This window comes from Pygocentrus nattereri, chromosome 2 (genome assembly GCF_015220715.1).
Source record: "Pygocentrus nattereri isolate fPygNat1 chromosome 2, fPygNat1.pri, whole genome shotgun sequence".
NCBI classification, from domain to species: Eukaryota; Metazoa; Chordata; class Actinopteri; order Characiformes; family Serrasalmidae; genus Pygocentrus; species Pygocentrus nattereri.
Window position 1 is genome coordinate 40703624 of NC_051212.1, and position 13359 is coordinate 40716982.

Sequence of the window (13359 nt, forward strand, 5' to 3'; positions counted from 1 at the left end):
ACACCAAGTTTAACAGCCCTGCTCCCCTTTCACACCTGGAACCTCTAATGAGTCACGTGACACCAGGGAGGGACAATGACACAATTGAGCACAATTTGAACATGTTCACTGTGAAGTGTACTCACTTGTGTTGCCAGCTAATTAGACATTAATGGCTGTGTGTTGTTTTCAGAGGACAGTAAATCTATTCTGCTATATCAGCTGTACACTGACTACTTTGTTATATCCAAGTTTCATTTATATAGTGTTGTCCCATGAAAAGATACTATGAAATATTTGCAGAAATGTGAGGGGTGTACTCACTTTTGTGAGATACTAATTCACAGGTGTCTAGCTCAAGCTAATGTGATTATTGAAGAGAGTCTTTGAATATTAATTAAACACTCTATTTCTGAGAGCTTTTTACAAACAAGGCAGTCAAGACAAGGTAATCTGAAACTCTGAAAGTAAATGAGAAAAAAAAAACAATGTACTAAACAGATTCACCAATTTAAATGTTTGTCTATTTTGAGAGTCACAAACCAATATAACTTTTAAATTCAGCAAGGAAAGAGACAAAGACTCAAAAAGTCCCAAAAATAATGGACATAAAAATAACTGTGTTAATAAATATACAACCCCAATTCCAATAACTTGGGACGGTGTGCAAAATGTAAATAAAAACTAAATGCAATGATGTGCAAATCATTTAAACCTTATATTTAACTGAAAAAAGTATAATGACAACATATCAAATGTTGAAACTGAGAAATGTTATTGTATTTTGAAAAATTCTTGCTCATTTTGAATTTGATGCCAACATGTTCTAAAAAAGGTGGGACAGGCAAAAAATGGCTGGTAAAGTTGTATAACGCTAATAAAAAACACATGGTGGTTATTTGGCAACAGGTCAGTAACATGATGGGTTCATCTCAGAGAGGCTGAGTCATTCAGAAGTATAGATGAGGAGTTCACCACTCTGCGTAAGACTGCGTAGGCAAATAGTGCAACAAAACAAGAATAACATTTTTCAATGAAAACACTGTGAAAAACTTCACATCTGTGAAGGCACCATTAATGCTAAACGATATAAATATGTTTTGGCTACATATGCTGCCATCCAGATGGTATCTTTTTCAGGGAAGGCCTTCATTATTTCAGCAAGACAATGTCAAACACATTCTGCATGTATTACAGCAGCATGCTCAGTATTTATCTGTCACCCACTGAAAACATTTGGCATATTATGAAATGAAACATACAACAAAGGAGACCTGCTGAGCAGCTGAAATCCTTTATCAAGACAAGAATGGGAAAACATTTCACTTTCAAAACTACAGCAATTGGTCTCCTTAGTTCCCAAACGCTTACAGAGAATAATAACAACAACAACAACAACAATAATAATAATAATAATAGGATTAGGAAATAAGCTGGATTTCCACGCCAACTAAAGGCTGCACGGACTATATTTAAAACCCATTTTACCACACAGAGAGTCTGGGTAAATAGATGCACTCTAGACACACGCCCATGTGAATCGACTGTGCGGGTATCCTTTGGTCTTCCCTGAATCCCTGGCCGGCTGCTGTTCCTCCAGGCTGTCGGTGGTGGCATGTGACTGAGATGTAAAAGTGGTCTGGATTTTAAATGTGAAAAAGAGGGCTGGCGGAAAGGCTCTTCCATTGCAGATTGAGACTGCGGAAATGCGAAAAACCAAAAACAACTCCGATTTAAACTACGGGTCAAGTGATGAATTTATACGTCTGGAAGGTTTCAAGCTATCCATATGAACCGAACGATTAACAGTCACCGAGGAGAAAAAGCCAATGTCTGAAGTCGTGGCCGCCGGCGAGAGCTGATTTCTAAACACCAGCAGGAGAAGCTGCCCACCTTCTCACCATAAGAGCCAAAGGGAACTTGCAAAAAAGACGTTTAACTTTGCACTTTTGCCTTTTTTCAGCAGGTGATTGTGAACTGAAACGTTACGAGCAAATAGTATGCATATATATTAACGAACGTTAAAAAATGTCATCGGTTGTGGCAAACGACGTTAGCCGAGTGAACGCTAGCTGAGTTTGTGTTGGTCAGTTCAACTTGCAACGTTCTTTCATCCTGACCGACTGACCAAACAAAGAAAAATAGGAAAATCGTAGCTAACGTTGTATGGACCCTGTGAAATCTACCTCTTGTGATTTTTTTTTTATCAGCAATTCCTTCCGTTTTAAATTCCGGAAGGTCGCCTTTTTATATTATGACTGGTCGTAGTGCCTTAGAAATCACATAGGCGCGTATAGATGTTAGCTAGGTTAGGTAAATGAAAACCGATTGTGGTGCCATCGGCATTTGTGTTCCAAAAACAACGTTCAAGTTTTGCTCCAGATGGAGTCCCTTTCAGGAGTTTACACTGTAGGTGCATCTGGAACGGAGATGGATTTAATGACTGGCGACGTGGACTCGGTTCAAGGAGGTATTATTTCTTTAGATCCTGTGGTAGAGGGGATTTTAATCGACTATATTTGCCAGCAGCAAGGATGGGTGCGAGTGTACGGTAAGTTGTAGCTGGTTACAGCTTCGCTATTAAATTCTCATTTTTATGTTTTCCTTAACGTTTCTCTGCTTCATGTTGTGTTTCTGACCTCTGTGCGTGTGTGTGTGTGTGTGTGTGTGTGTGTGTGTGTGTGTGTATATATATATATATACACACACACATATTATATATATATATGTGTGTGTGTGTGTATGTATGTATATTGGTATAGTTGGTATGTATGTATATTGGTATAGTTGTTTAAAAACACAAAAGTGTGATTTATCTGATTAATCGATGAAAAAATTGACAGAATACTCGATTGCAAAAATATTCAATAGTTGCAGCCCTTTATTTATATATATATATATATATATATATATATATATATATATATATATATATATAAATTAGTGTGTGTGTGTGTGCGCGTGTATAAGAAATAACTAGTTTGGTCTTTATTTCCTGTTTCCTTTACAGCCTACAAGTGTCTGTCACCAGGTTTATGGTTTTAAAAAAATTATATTTCAAATATAGTATGTTTATATATAATATATTTGTCTATATGTGTGTTTGTACACATAGATAATCATGGTACACAGTAAAATAAAGCTATTATAAGCTATTATAATACATTTCTTTGTGAAGGCTATTATTAATACACACTTAAATTATACACTTGTGAACCACTTGGACTGACCACTGAATAATTTGTCTTAATACATTCTTATTGCCCTGGAGCTGTAATGTCAGACCCAACTTTGAGGGTAGCAAGCAGACCACCTTCATGACTGATAGAACCTTAATTGACATGATTGTGTCTGCTCAGCTTGAAGGTACCTTCAGCATTCATATGCTCATTTCTACTTCTCTGCCTCCTTGATGTCACTGATGTGCTTGTCTTGGTGTGGCATCCGGTGTGTTTGCACTTAAGCAAATTCTTGAGTCCTTTTATTGTGGCCAGAGATTTTTTAGGAATCTGAGGTTTCAGGTAAAGAAAACTGGATCTCCACATCTGTCAGTGTTTGTGCGTTTCATATGGTAAAAGGTGAAATAGAAACATTGTCATTCAGAGTGGTATGCTATTAAATGCTCTGTTCTATAGAAGCTTTCCAAGTCAGAATTCACAGCAGTGATGATAGGAACCAAGTATCTGAAGTGTTTAATGTGTCTAAAAGATACCTCAAAGAAAGTGATTACATGATGTATGCTGCCTGGTTCCTAAAACATTGTTTTACAGTAGTTGTGAAATAAGATTTTGGCTTCAAATATATTTAAAATTGAATTTGTGTCAAATAATCTTTGAAGACATATTTGGGTTCACTGGTCATTGACATTTGATCAGTTTGATTGAAATTCAAACTACTCTGAATCTTGAGAATCCATCACCCAAAAAACAATAACTATGAATGAGCTGTAGAACCAAATACTTGTTTTTTTATTTAGTTCTGCTGTTCAGTTTTACTGGGAACATGCTCTCTTGCCACAATAGTTGCCTCAAAAAGTAAGGGTCCAAGTAAATATATTTCTAAAGGTGCAGTTGACATAAAATTCTCACCAGATGTTGGTAACAACCCATCCAATGCACACATGCAAAGAACTCAAACCATAGATGTCCATAATTTATGTATAATATTGAGAAATAACACAGGGAAAAGTATTGAACACATGAAGATGGAGAGGGGCAAAAAGCCATGGAAAGTCATGACACCAACTGAAATCTATCAGTAATTAGAAAGCAGTCCTGTCACTTAGTGCAAATTAATATCAGCTGGTTCAACTGATGGCCTATAAAAAGGTGTCTCATTACCAAGGTGCCACATAAGAAGCATCTCATAGGTAAAACAAGTGAGCTTTCTAAAGACTTTCTCAACCTTATTGTTGCAAAACATACTGATGGCATTGGTTACAGAAGGTTCAAGTGAGCACTGTTGAGGCCATAATCCGTAAGTGGAAAGAACATCATTTCACCATAAACCAGTCAGGACAAGGTGCACCCAACACAAGATTTCAGACAGAGGAATAAAAAGAATTATCAGAAAAGTTGTCCAAGAGCTAAGGACCACTTGTGGAGAGCTACCGAAAGTGCATTTAAAGTTTGCTCAAAAACATTTAGACAAGCCTGTGAAATACTGGGAGGATATGGTCTGGTCAGATGAGACCAAAATTTAACTCTTTGGATGCCATAATACACACCATGTTTGGAGGTCAAAAGGTGCTGCATATCACTCCAAAAACACCATACCACCAATATGGAGTTTATAGTTTGGAAGTGGTGTGGGGCTGTTTTTCAGCATACGGCACTGGCACACTTCAAATAATTGAAGGAAGGATGAATGGACAAATGTACCGAGACATTCTTGGCAAAAATCTGCTGCCATCTACCAGGATGATGAAGATGAAATGAAGGTGGACATTTCAGCAAGACAGCGATCCCAAACACACAGCCAAGGAAACTCTCAATTGGTTTCAGAGAAAGAAAATAATGCTGCTAGAACTGCCTAGCCAATCTCCTGACCTGAAACCAATTCAAAATCTATTGAAGGAACTAAAGCTCAGAATTCATAGAAGGAGCCCACGGAACCTTGAGGATTTGAAGAGCGTTTGTGGGGAAGAACGGGCCAAAATCACATACAAGCAATGCATGTGACTAGTTTCTCCATACAGGAGGCGTCTTCAAGGTGTCATCACCAACAAAGGCTTTTGTATGAAGTATTAAATAAATTTCAGTAAGCGTGTTCAATACTTTTTCCCTGTGTTATTTCTCATTATTACACATAATGTATGGACATTTGCAGTTTGATTTCCTTGCATGTGTGGATTGGATGGGTTGTTACCGATATCTGGAATTTCATGTCAATAACTCATTTAGAAATATATTTGCTTAGAAAATTGGTGGCATGTTCAATACTTATTTCACCCGCTGTATCTCTGTGTTTGACGGGCTGTTATAAATGCTAAATAACTGTTTCTCAGCATCCATGCATCTAATCATGTTGAAATTTTGTAGGTAGCATCTATTAGACAGACTTTAAGTGAATCTTAGTGTATCTCTAAGGAAGCCAGTAACCTTTCTATAGGATTATTAATGACCAGTTGTCATTGAAGCTTGAAAACACTCAAAATAATCACTTAAAATAATTGAAAATGCTATTACAATGTCTATTACCAAGTCTACATATAAACAAGTGGTGCCATTTGATTGTTTGTTGACCTAAAAAAGTTTGTAATAACATGTTATGTCAGGAATTTCCCTTCTTGTCTTAAATTTTAGCTTAAATTTGCTTGCCGCACTGTACTTTTCACCACGGTTGCCTTTTAGGCCTAAATTGCCTAATGTGTGCTTGGACCTGCTCATTGTCGCTTGCAGCTATGTTTGTCTTTGTCCTTACGAATCCAATATGCTATGCAATGTGCTACACATTATACGACTGCTCACATGTCCGTCCGGACGCTGAAGGACGACTGACTGTCGAGCCCTCTTGCTACCCACTTCAGACCAGCTGCCCATGCCCCAGCTACTGCCACCTACTAGCTGCCCGGAAAACTACATTGATGTTTTCATAGGCTCCTAGCTATTACTACTACTAATACTGCTGCTATTAATATTAGTATTATGATCATTTGTAGGTAGCTTTTAGACCAGAGGAGGATGGATCCCACCTTGTGAGCCTTGGTTCCTCCCAAGGTTTCTTCATCAGCTCTGAGGAAGTTTTTCCTTGCCACCGTCGCCCCTGGCTTGCTGAACTGGGGTTTTTTACATTCTTTTAAAGCTTTGTCTTTTCTGGAATTCTGTGAAGCTGCTTTGTGATGACATGAGTTATACTATACAAATAAATTTGATTTGATTTGATGTGGTAACCATGCCATCATCTTTTGCTGTTTTACCAGTACAGATTGAAACTGGTGCAGCAATAAGACATTAGTAAGTCATAGCCAGGTATACCAGTGGTTACAGTTCCTTTTCTTCTCTCCGCTATTGAGTCTGGACGAAGTTGCTAGGCATTCAGCTCACATCAGTGCTAACACCCTGGAAACTGACTGTTCTGCTTGACTTGATTCTCTCGGATTTGACTCCCTCCGTACATTGTAGTTATGGCATAAAATTGGGCAGTGTACCAGATTTATTAAAGGAAAGCAAAAGGCGACAGGATCTCCACTCTAATGTTTGATCCATAAAAAGTCAGACTTTTAGGTATTTTCTGTTTTTAGCTGTGGTAACCATTCATTTTACATTATGCTTTTGCTTCCTATGCTAAAAGTATGGGGTCACTTGTGGGGTGAAGGTGAATGCCTCTCTGTCAGAAGCTTCTGGAGTCTTACCATGTTTACAACTTTGTAGGTCAGAAGTGTTTGGTCTTATAGAGGAAGCTGAGAGAAGAGGGGGGATGGTAAGTTTGGTGCTGCAGTGAATAGGGGGATTGTGTTCATAGTGGACAGCTCCAACATTCAGTCATCTCTCAGGATGTGTATCCTGCTGTTCCCTACTCCACCCTCAAATCCCTTTGGCTCCTTGGTTTGCTGTCTGGGAGTGTCATAAGCCTGGGCTGGAGCTGTGATGTAAGCAGACTGTGTTGTGAATGATCTCAGTGGACAGGCACCAGCGTGCTCATCATTATGTTCCAAGGCTGAAATAACTTTTAGACTGTCCTGCTGCCCAGCTGCTTTTCCAGTATCAACTCCATCTCATCTTGTATATCTCTCGTTCCTCTCTTTTGAAAAGCTTGGCTCAGCTCCTTCCTCTTTTTGCCATCGTGAGTCATGTGTCATACAGGGACTCGAAAGGAACTTCATTTTTCCATGTTTGGGACTCTTCTGTCAGCTTTAACCTGGCTATTCTTTAACTACTGAGTTTCCACCTAAAATTCCCTTTGGTACTGAGGAGAGATTATTGGCAGTACACTGGATTAGCTGCTCTTCTCTGGGTCAATGCTAATGCTTTTAGCTGTTTAAGATGAAATCATGGCTGACTGCCTAGTGCTGCTAGGGTCAAAATGGTAGCTGTATTTCATTACTTTACTTTCTATTAAAAATGTCAGATGCAAAGTAAGTTTCAATTTATTGACCAAACATGACTTTTCCTACTGAAAATTGACCTTTAGTTTCCACACTATTAAACACCGTACAGATTAGGATTAGGTTCCCTAAACTAGTTTGTGGTTTCTCGCTCTGTGCTGTTCAGTAGTGCATTCTGAGGAAGACCCCATGTGTAAGCCTATTAAAAGAGAGCTAAAAAAAAGTAAAGATGGAGAAAACTTTAATGTTTTGTGCTCTTACTCTTTGTACAAGTGGGGATTATGATGGGCCAGTTGATCTCTGATGGCTGCCACACAGTGCTGTCCATTCGATCATGGAAAACCCAGACCTTGCATTTGGTTTTAAATTATTTGTTACAGTCAGCTGATGTTTTACACAGGCTTACTGGTGAATCATCTGCAACCCTGTAGCAGTGAGTCAGTCGCTGATATAGTCCACAGGGCTGGAGTTCAGTTACAAGACCTTCATACATTCTCAAACCTGGTTTCACTGACTCACCTGCTTCCATTCCAGTTCAAAAGTGCCTGTGTTAGTTTCAGAAGACTTAACAGGGCGTATCAGAGGATGTAGGCAAGATTACCTTTTGTGTGTCTTTTAGAAATCCTGAGAGAAAAGAATTCCTTTCAAGCTTATGTAACCTTTAGGCCATGTCTTGTCTATTTGTTTAGCCATAGTTGGGTTCTTTGAAAGCAGCAGGAGCAGTGGCAGCTGTCAATAGGGAAAGGCAGGTATCTGTCCATTCTCCTCCCTTTTCTCTGGCACAAGCATCCTGGTGGGCTCTAAGACAGCAGACTGAGGTTCAAGGTGTTTCCTGAAAATGCAGGAAGTCCACCCCCTTCCTATTTTCAGTTCCATTCCTGATCTTTCATGGATAAATATTGCGTCCATTGTCCTGGGGGTAGGTCTGGTTGATTTACATGATCTAGGGAGGCTCAGTAAAAGGAACATGAATGACTGAACTGTACTCATATTTCATTTGAATTGTTGAGCATTTAGCAATTTTGTTATTGTAACTGTTATCTAAATTAAATGGCTGTACTGGCAGGATGGCATCTGGTATTTCAGTCCAACCAGGTCAAGCAGACATTCATGTTATATTTAAGTTTGTTTATGTACATTTAATAAAATAAGGTAATGCTTTTCAAAAGGAAATTCAGTTGTTCATGCAGTTGTGTGTGTGTGTGTGTGTGTGTGTGTGTGTAACAGCATATACATATTTATGGTATAAATACAAACCCAGTTCTGACAAATTTACTTTGACTTTTATTAAATCCTATTTAAATGGAAAAGACCAGATATGTAATTTTTACCTCATCATTTTTTTGGTAATATACTTGTAACTTTATAAAACAGGCTGTAGAGATGTCATATTGTCCTACCATGTGCTTAATCACCTGATTTAGCTTCGGTGCACAGTTTTAGCAGTGCTGCTCATTTGCTCTTTACCCAGAAGGCAGCAATTTTGAACAAAACTGCTTTATTAGAAATTCTTCATTAACAAAGCTGTATGTCGAGGCTGTGTTTCATGCAGCATGAACAAAGCGTCTTTGCACAGTGTGGCCATGTAAATCATAGGCTTTGTCTGTATGTGTTGGTCTATTCAAATGTGCAGTGTGAGTCACAAAAGAACAAGATTTCTAAAATCACACTGTCTGGCTTTAGAGGACAAAGTGCAAAAGCCAGGGTCTGAGTTGTTTGGGGGTAAGCTACACTACAAGAACCTACAAGAAGGTGCTGTGCAGATACATTTTTCGTTCATCAAGGTATAGAAAATGTTAATGTACCCTCAAAGGTGCAACAGTGGTTTTAAGGTCCAATTGTTAACTCTAAATATTAATATAAGTATATAAAAATATACTCTAATTTCAGTGTATTATGTTGCCTAACTAAAGGTACTGAGATGTAGCCTTAAGTAGACCAACCCAGTGGTAAGAGGAGTACTGCCTTAGTGACAGTGGCACACTTTTTTCTAGGTACCTTGGGTCCAAACAAACCACTTTTGTATTTGGACCGTTTAGCTCCGCCCACCTCGATTTTTTGCAATACTGTGAAATATGCGAAACCTACTTTTGCGAACTAGTCCGCCAATTTTTGCCCAATCCTCATGTATTTGGTCTCAAAAAATTCAGAAGAGCCTAACCATCAATAATTATCAAAAACATTTTGAGTTTTCCATACAACATGGCTGCAATATGCAAATGAACACATCTGAATAAATTCAAATTAATTCAGAATTAATTGAAAAATCTGTAACTCAAGAATCGTTCAGCCAAAAAATTTCAAAGTTGACGGGCCATTTTGAGGTAGCCATTTCATTTTTATATGCATATGTAATTAGGGGGCGGAGCAATAAAAACAGGACATTTTCTCAGCATCCGTACATCCGATCAAGTTGAAACTTGGCAGGCATCATCTGCTGCACATACTGTAAGTGAATATTGAAGGCCAATTTGATACATTGAAATTTATGGCCACATTCAGCCAATCAGCATTCAGCAGGCCTTTGACAGGCTTAACATTGACCAATCGTCATGAAACGTGACTGGTGTCTAAATGTATCCACTTCCTAACAAACAATCTAGTTTGAAAGGATTTGACCACAGGGGGCACTATACATAAAAATGAACTTATTATTACATGTCATTACTACATTATTACAATTCTGATGAAATTTCCATATGAATCCATTGTAGTACGTCATGTCAAACAATTTTGCCAATATATGTTCATTAAAAAAACTTAGTTTTTTTAGTTTTTTAGTGATAGTTAACTGTTCGAAAACCATACTTTTCGAACTAGTCTCTGGATTTTCACGCAAACTTATCGAAATTGGCCTAGCATAACTCTCAGGCATCTCCAGGTAAATAATTATCAAAGCATTTTTGACTTTTTGACTCTGGGTAATGTGGATCAGTCAACTAATTACTGCGGTCATAGCATTTCTAACTTCATTTACTGTAACTCAGAGACCATTGGCCACATCACCTCCAAACTTTAAGCATCATTGCACACTGAGACTTTAAGGGTGTATGCAACATTTTGTCCAGATAGGCCTTTAGGGGGCACTTCAGCACTCAAAAACACTTCAGAATCAATTAAATTGCTATTACAATGTTATTACAAGGTTGATCAACAAACAGTTGGTGCCATATGACTCAGTTCACTCACCTGAACAACTTTCTATTTTCATGTCATTTCAAAAGTTTTACTGCTTGTCCTTATACTGTAAGTCCTTGATCAATACTGATATCATATTGAGGCCTTTTGACTGATTCTGACCCAGTTTCACTGAGCTGCTCTACACCTAAAGGGCTCCTTGTGACTGCATTAGGCCTCGCAATGGCCTACATAAAGTGAATGGGTTAAATACTGAACCAGTCCACTGTGCAAGTGGTACTATGTGAGAAATGCTGCCAGTAGTCATGTAGTTCTGACATCTATGTTGAAAACCTCCTGGATGTTCTTCAAACCAGTGTAGCTCAGTACATATGAATGTATGCTCCTTGTTTATGGCAACTGAAGGCCTTTTGATGAATTGACTTAATTTCAGTTCTATTTACTCTGCCTTTGAATAAGATCCAAACAGCTTGAGGCCTTTTTAGGCCGAGTGAACTAAACCTGCCGAAGGGCTGGTACTGCTTGTATGTGCTTGAACCCGCTCATCGCCGCTTGTGGCTATATATATATATATTTTTTTTGAGAGTGTACACACCTGTGAAGGTACCATTAATGCTGAACACATTTTAGAACTGTTTTTAGGTGCTGTCTTTTTTTCAGGGACCTCTATGCTTATTTCAACATAACACCAAGCCACATTGTGCATGTGACTTTAAATACAGGCCATATGAAATTGCACAGCTGAAGACATATTTAACTGAAGAATGGCAACAAAATTCAAATTCTTATTGTCTTTGTCTTATCCCATATGTAAATGGAGCGTACCCTGCCGGCATGGAGTAGGCTCCCTGGGAACTCTTTCACAGCTCCTGTGGTCAGCGATACCGCCAGCAGTCTTGTTACCATCCAGACATTAATTGCTCATGAGACAGATTTTGTGTTTAAAACAAAAAACAAAAAACAAACTAACCAAAAAAAAAAAACTCCTGCTTCTTCTTGATATTGGATAGTGTGTGTCAGCAGCACAACCAAGCAATGTGTGCTTCCTACCTGCTTTTATTGTCACTGAGCCAGCAGCATTATTTCACAAGCCCATAAGGTTAAACTGTTGGCCATAATTGGTTTAACTGTAGCAACACCCTGAAGGCTGTGGATGACTAAAGAAAAATCTTTTGTGCCTTTGTTTGACATTTACCACTGTTTTGTGTTTTTGTGCTGATATTTTATAGCTCTAAGTGTCTTGTTTGAATGAAATGGCTGCACAATAGTAATTTTCCACCTGCCCACTTCAGTTTTCAGTTAGCCTTCTGCATAAAGATGTTTGGTGGTGTGACGCCCCCCTGCACGTTAAAAGACGTACACTGGGTCAAATTACCAGTGCACTACCGCTCATGTGACGAGAGGATATACTTGAACAGAAAACGCCTTCTGCCTTTGCTGACAGTCTAGTTTTGGTCTTCAGTATTTCAAGGCCAGTCACTCTCCACTTTTGAAAAAGAGATACACTGATTTTTTTTTTTTTGCCATATTTAAATAAGCTCAATATTGAAACAACAACAAAAAAAAACACTGTTACTTATCTACTGCTGTATTGGCTTACATTTGGGTTAGATTTTTTCAGCTTCTGCTCATTCAGGCTTTGTTAAAAGTTAGGGTTGCAATATGCAGATGAGCCGTCTGACTAATCACATGTTTTTTTCATGAACATCCTACACAGTTATTGTTTTAGTGTTTTCGAGGGTGTTTTGATAAACCAAAGCAAAGTAATGCAGGCATTCTACTATGTTTCATTATAGATTGTGTTTTTAATATATTGGAAAGTGAATTGCAATAGAAATACCAGAAGAGAACTCCTGACAGCTTTTTATTGAAAGTAATTTTCTGCTAAATAAAAGATACGTGTAATTTTTTAGTTACATTTTACTTATAAAAATTACCATGTTTTTTGTAAGCTCTCCTTTTGGTAAAATAAGAGGCACCGCCTCTGGATATTGCGTTGCACAATCATCCAAGACCAATACAAACCAATACCCCCGTATGCTTCACTACAGTGGTCCGACAAGGTCCATGTCAACTCTTTCGAAGTGGACCTCAATTAGTAGAAGGGGCCGCAAAGGCGCTTTTGGGATGGCTGGAGGGCTGGAGCTGACATTCTCGGCATGACGCACACCACCTGTGTACATCCACATGAATGCCCGACCACTAGAAACAGACCATGAGGCAATTCAGTGTTTTCTCCTGACCCAAATGCCCCGCCATGAGATTATTATGAGCTACATGGAATAGCATTTCCCTACAGCATTTCGGTACCAAAAGCTGGGTTGACGTCTCCGATGTTTGAGTGTCCCGCATCACTCTGTACAGTCTATCTTTGAAATGTGGGTAGGATAGGGCCCATCCCAGCTCAAATAATTGACCATCAATGACTTCCGCTTGGTCAAAGGCGTGCTTCAGCGAGTCGTCACGTGACTGCTCCAGAGGGAAATCCCTGAGGGGAGCCAGAAGGGTAACCCCGGGAGGCGTAGCCAAGCAGTCAAGCTCGGCCCTGCCCCTGAGGCTCCCTCTCCAGCCCGCCTCTGCTCAGGAGTCATCAGACGTGGAAGCCCACCTGCCCCAAGCATGGCACACAGGTCTTGATCCCAGCATTGGTGAATCGTAGTTTGATTGCATCCCGAATCCACCAAGGTTTGATATGT

The 13359-nt window shown here is 39.0% G+C and overlaps 1 protein-coding gene across 1 annotated transcript in view; it reads left to right on the forward strand.

The window, feature by feature from the left end:
• The first annotated feature begins 1581 nt into the window (after positions 1-1581).
• rasal2 (RAS protein activator like 2) overlaps positions 1582-13359 on the forward strand; it is a 118219-nt gene continuing 106441 nt past the window's right edge. Inside the window, exon 1 of the mRNA XM_017710978.2 lies at positions 1582-2530. Within this exon, the coding sequence (XP_017566467.1) occupies positions 2362-2530 (169 nt within the window). The 5' untranslated portion in view covers positions 1582-2361. The remainder of the gene's footprint in view (positions 2531-13359) is intronic.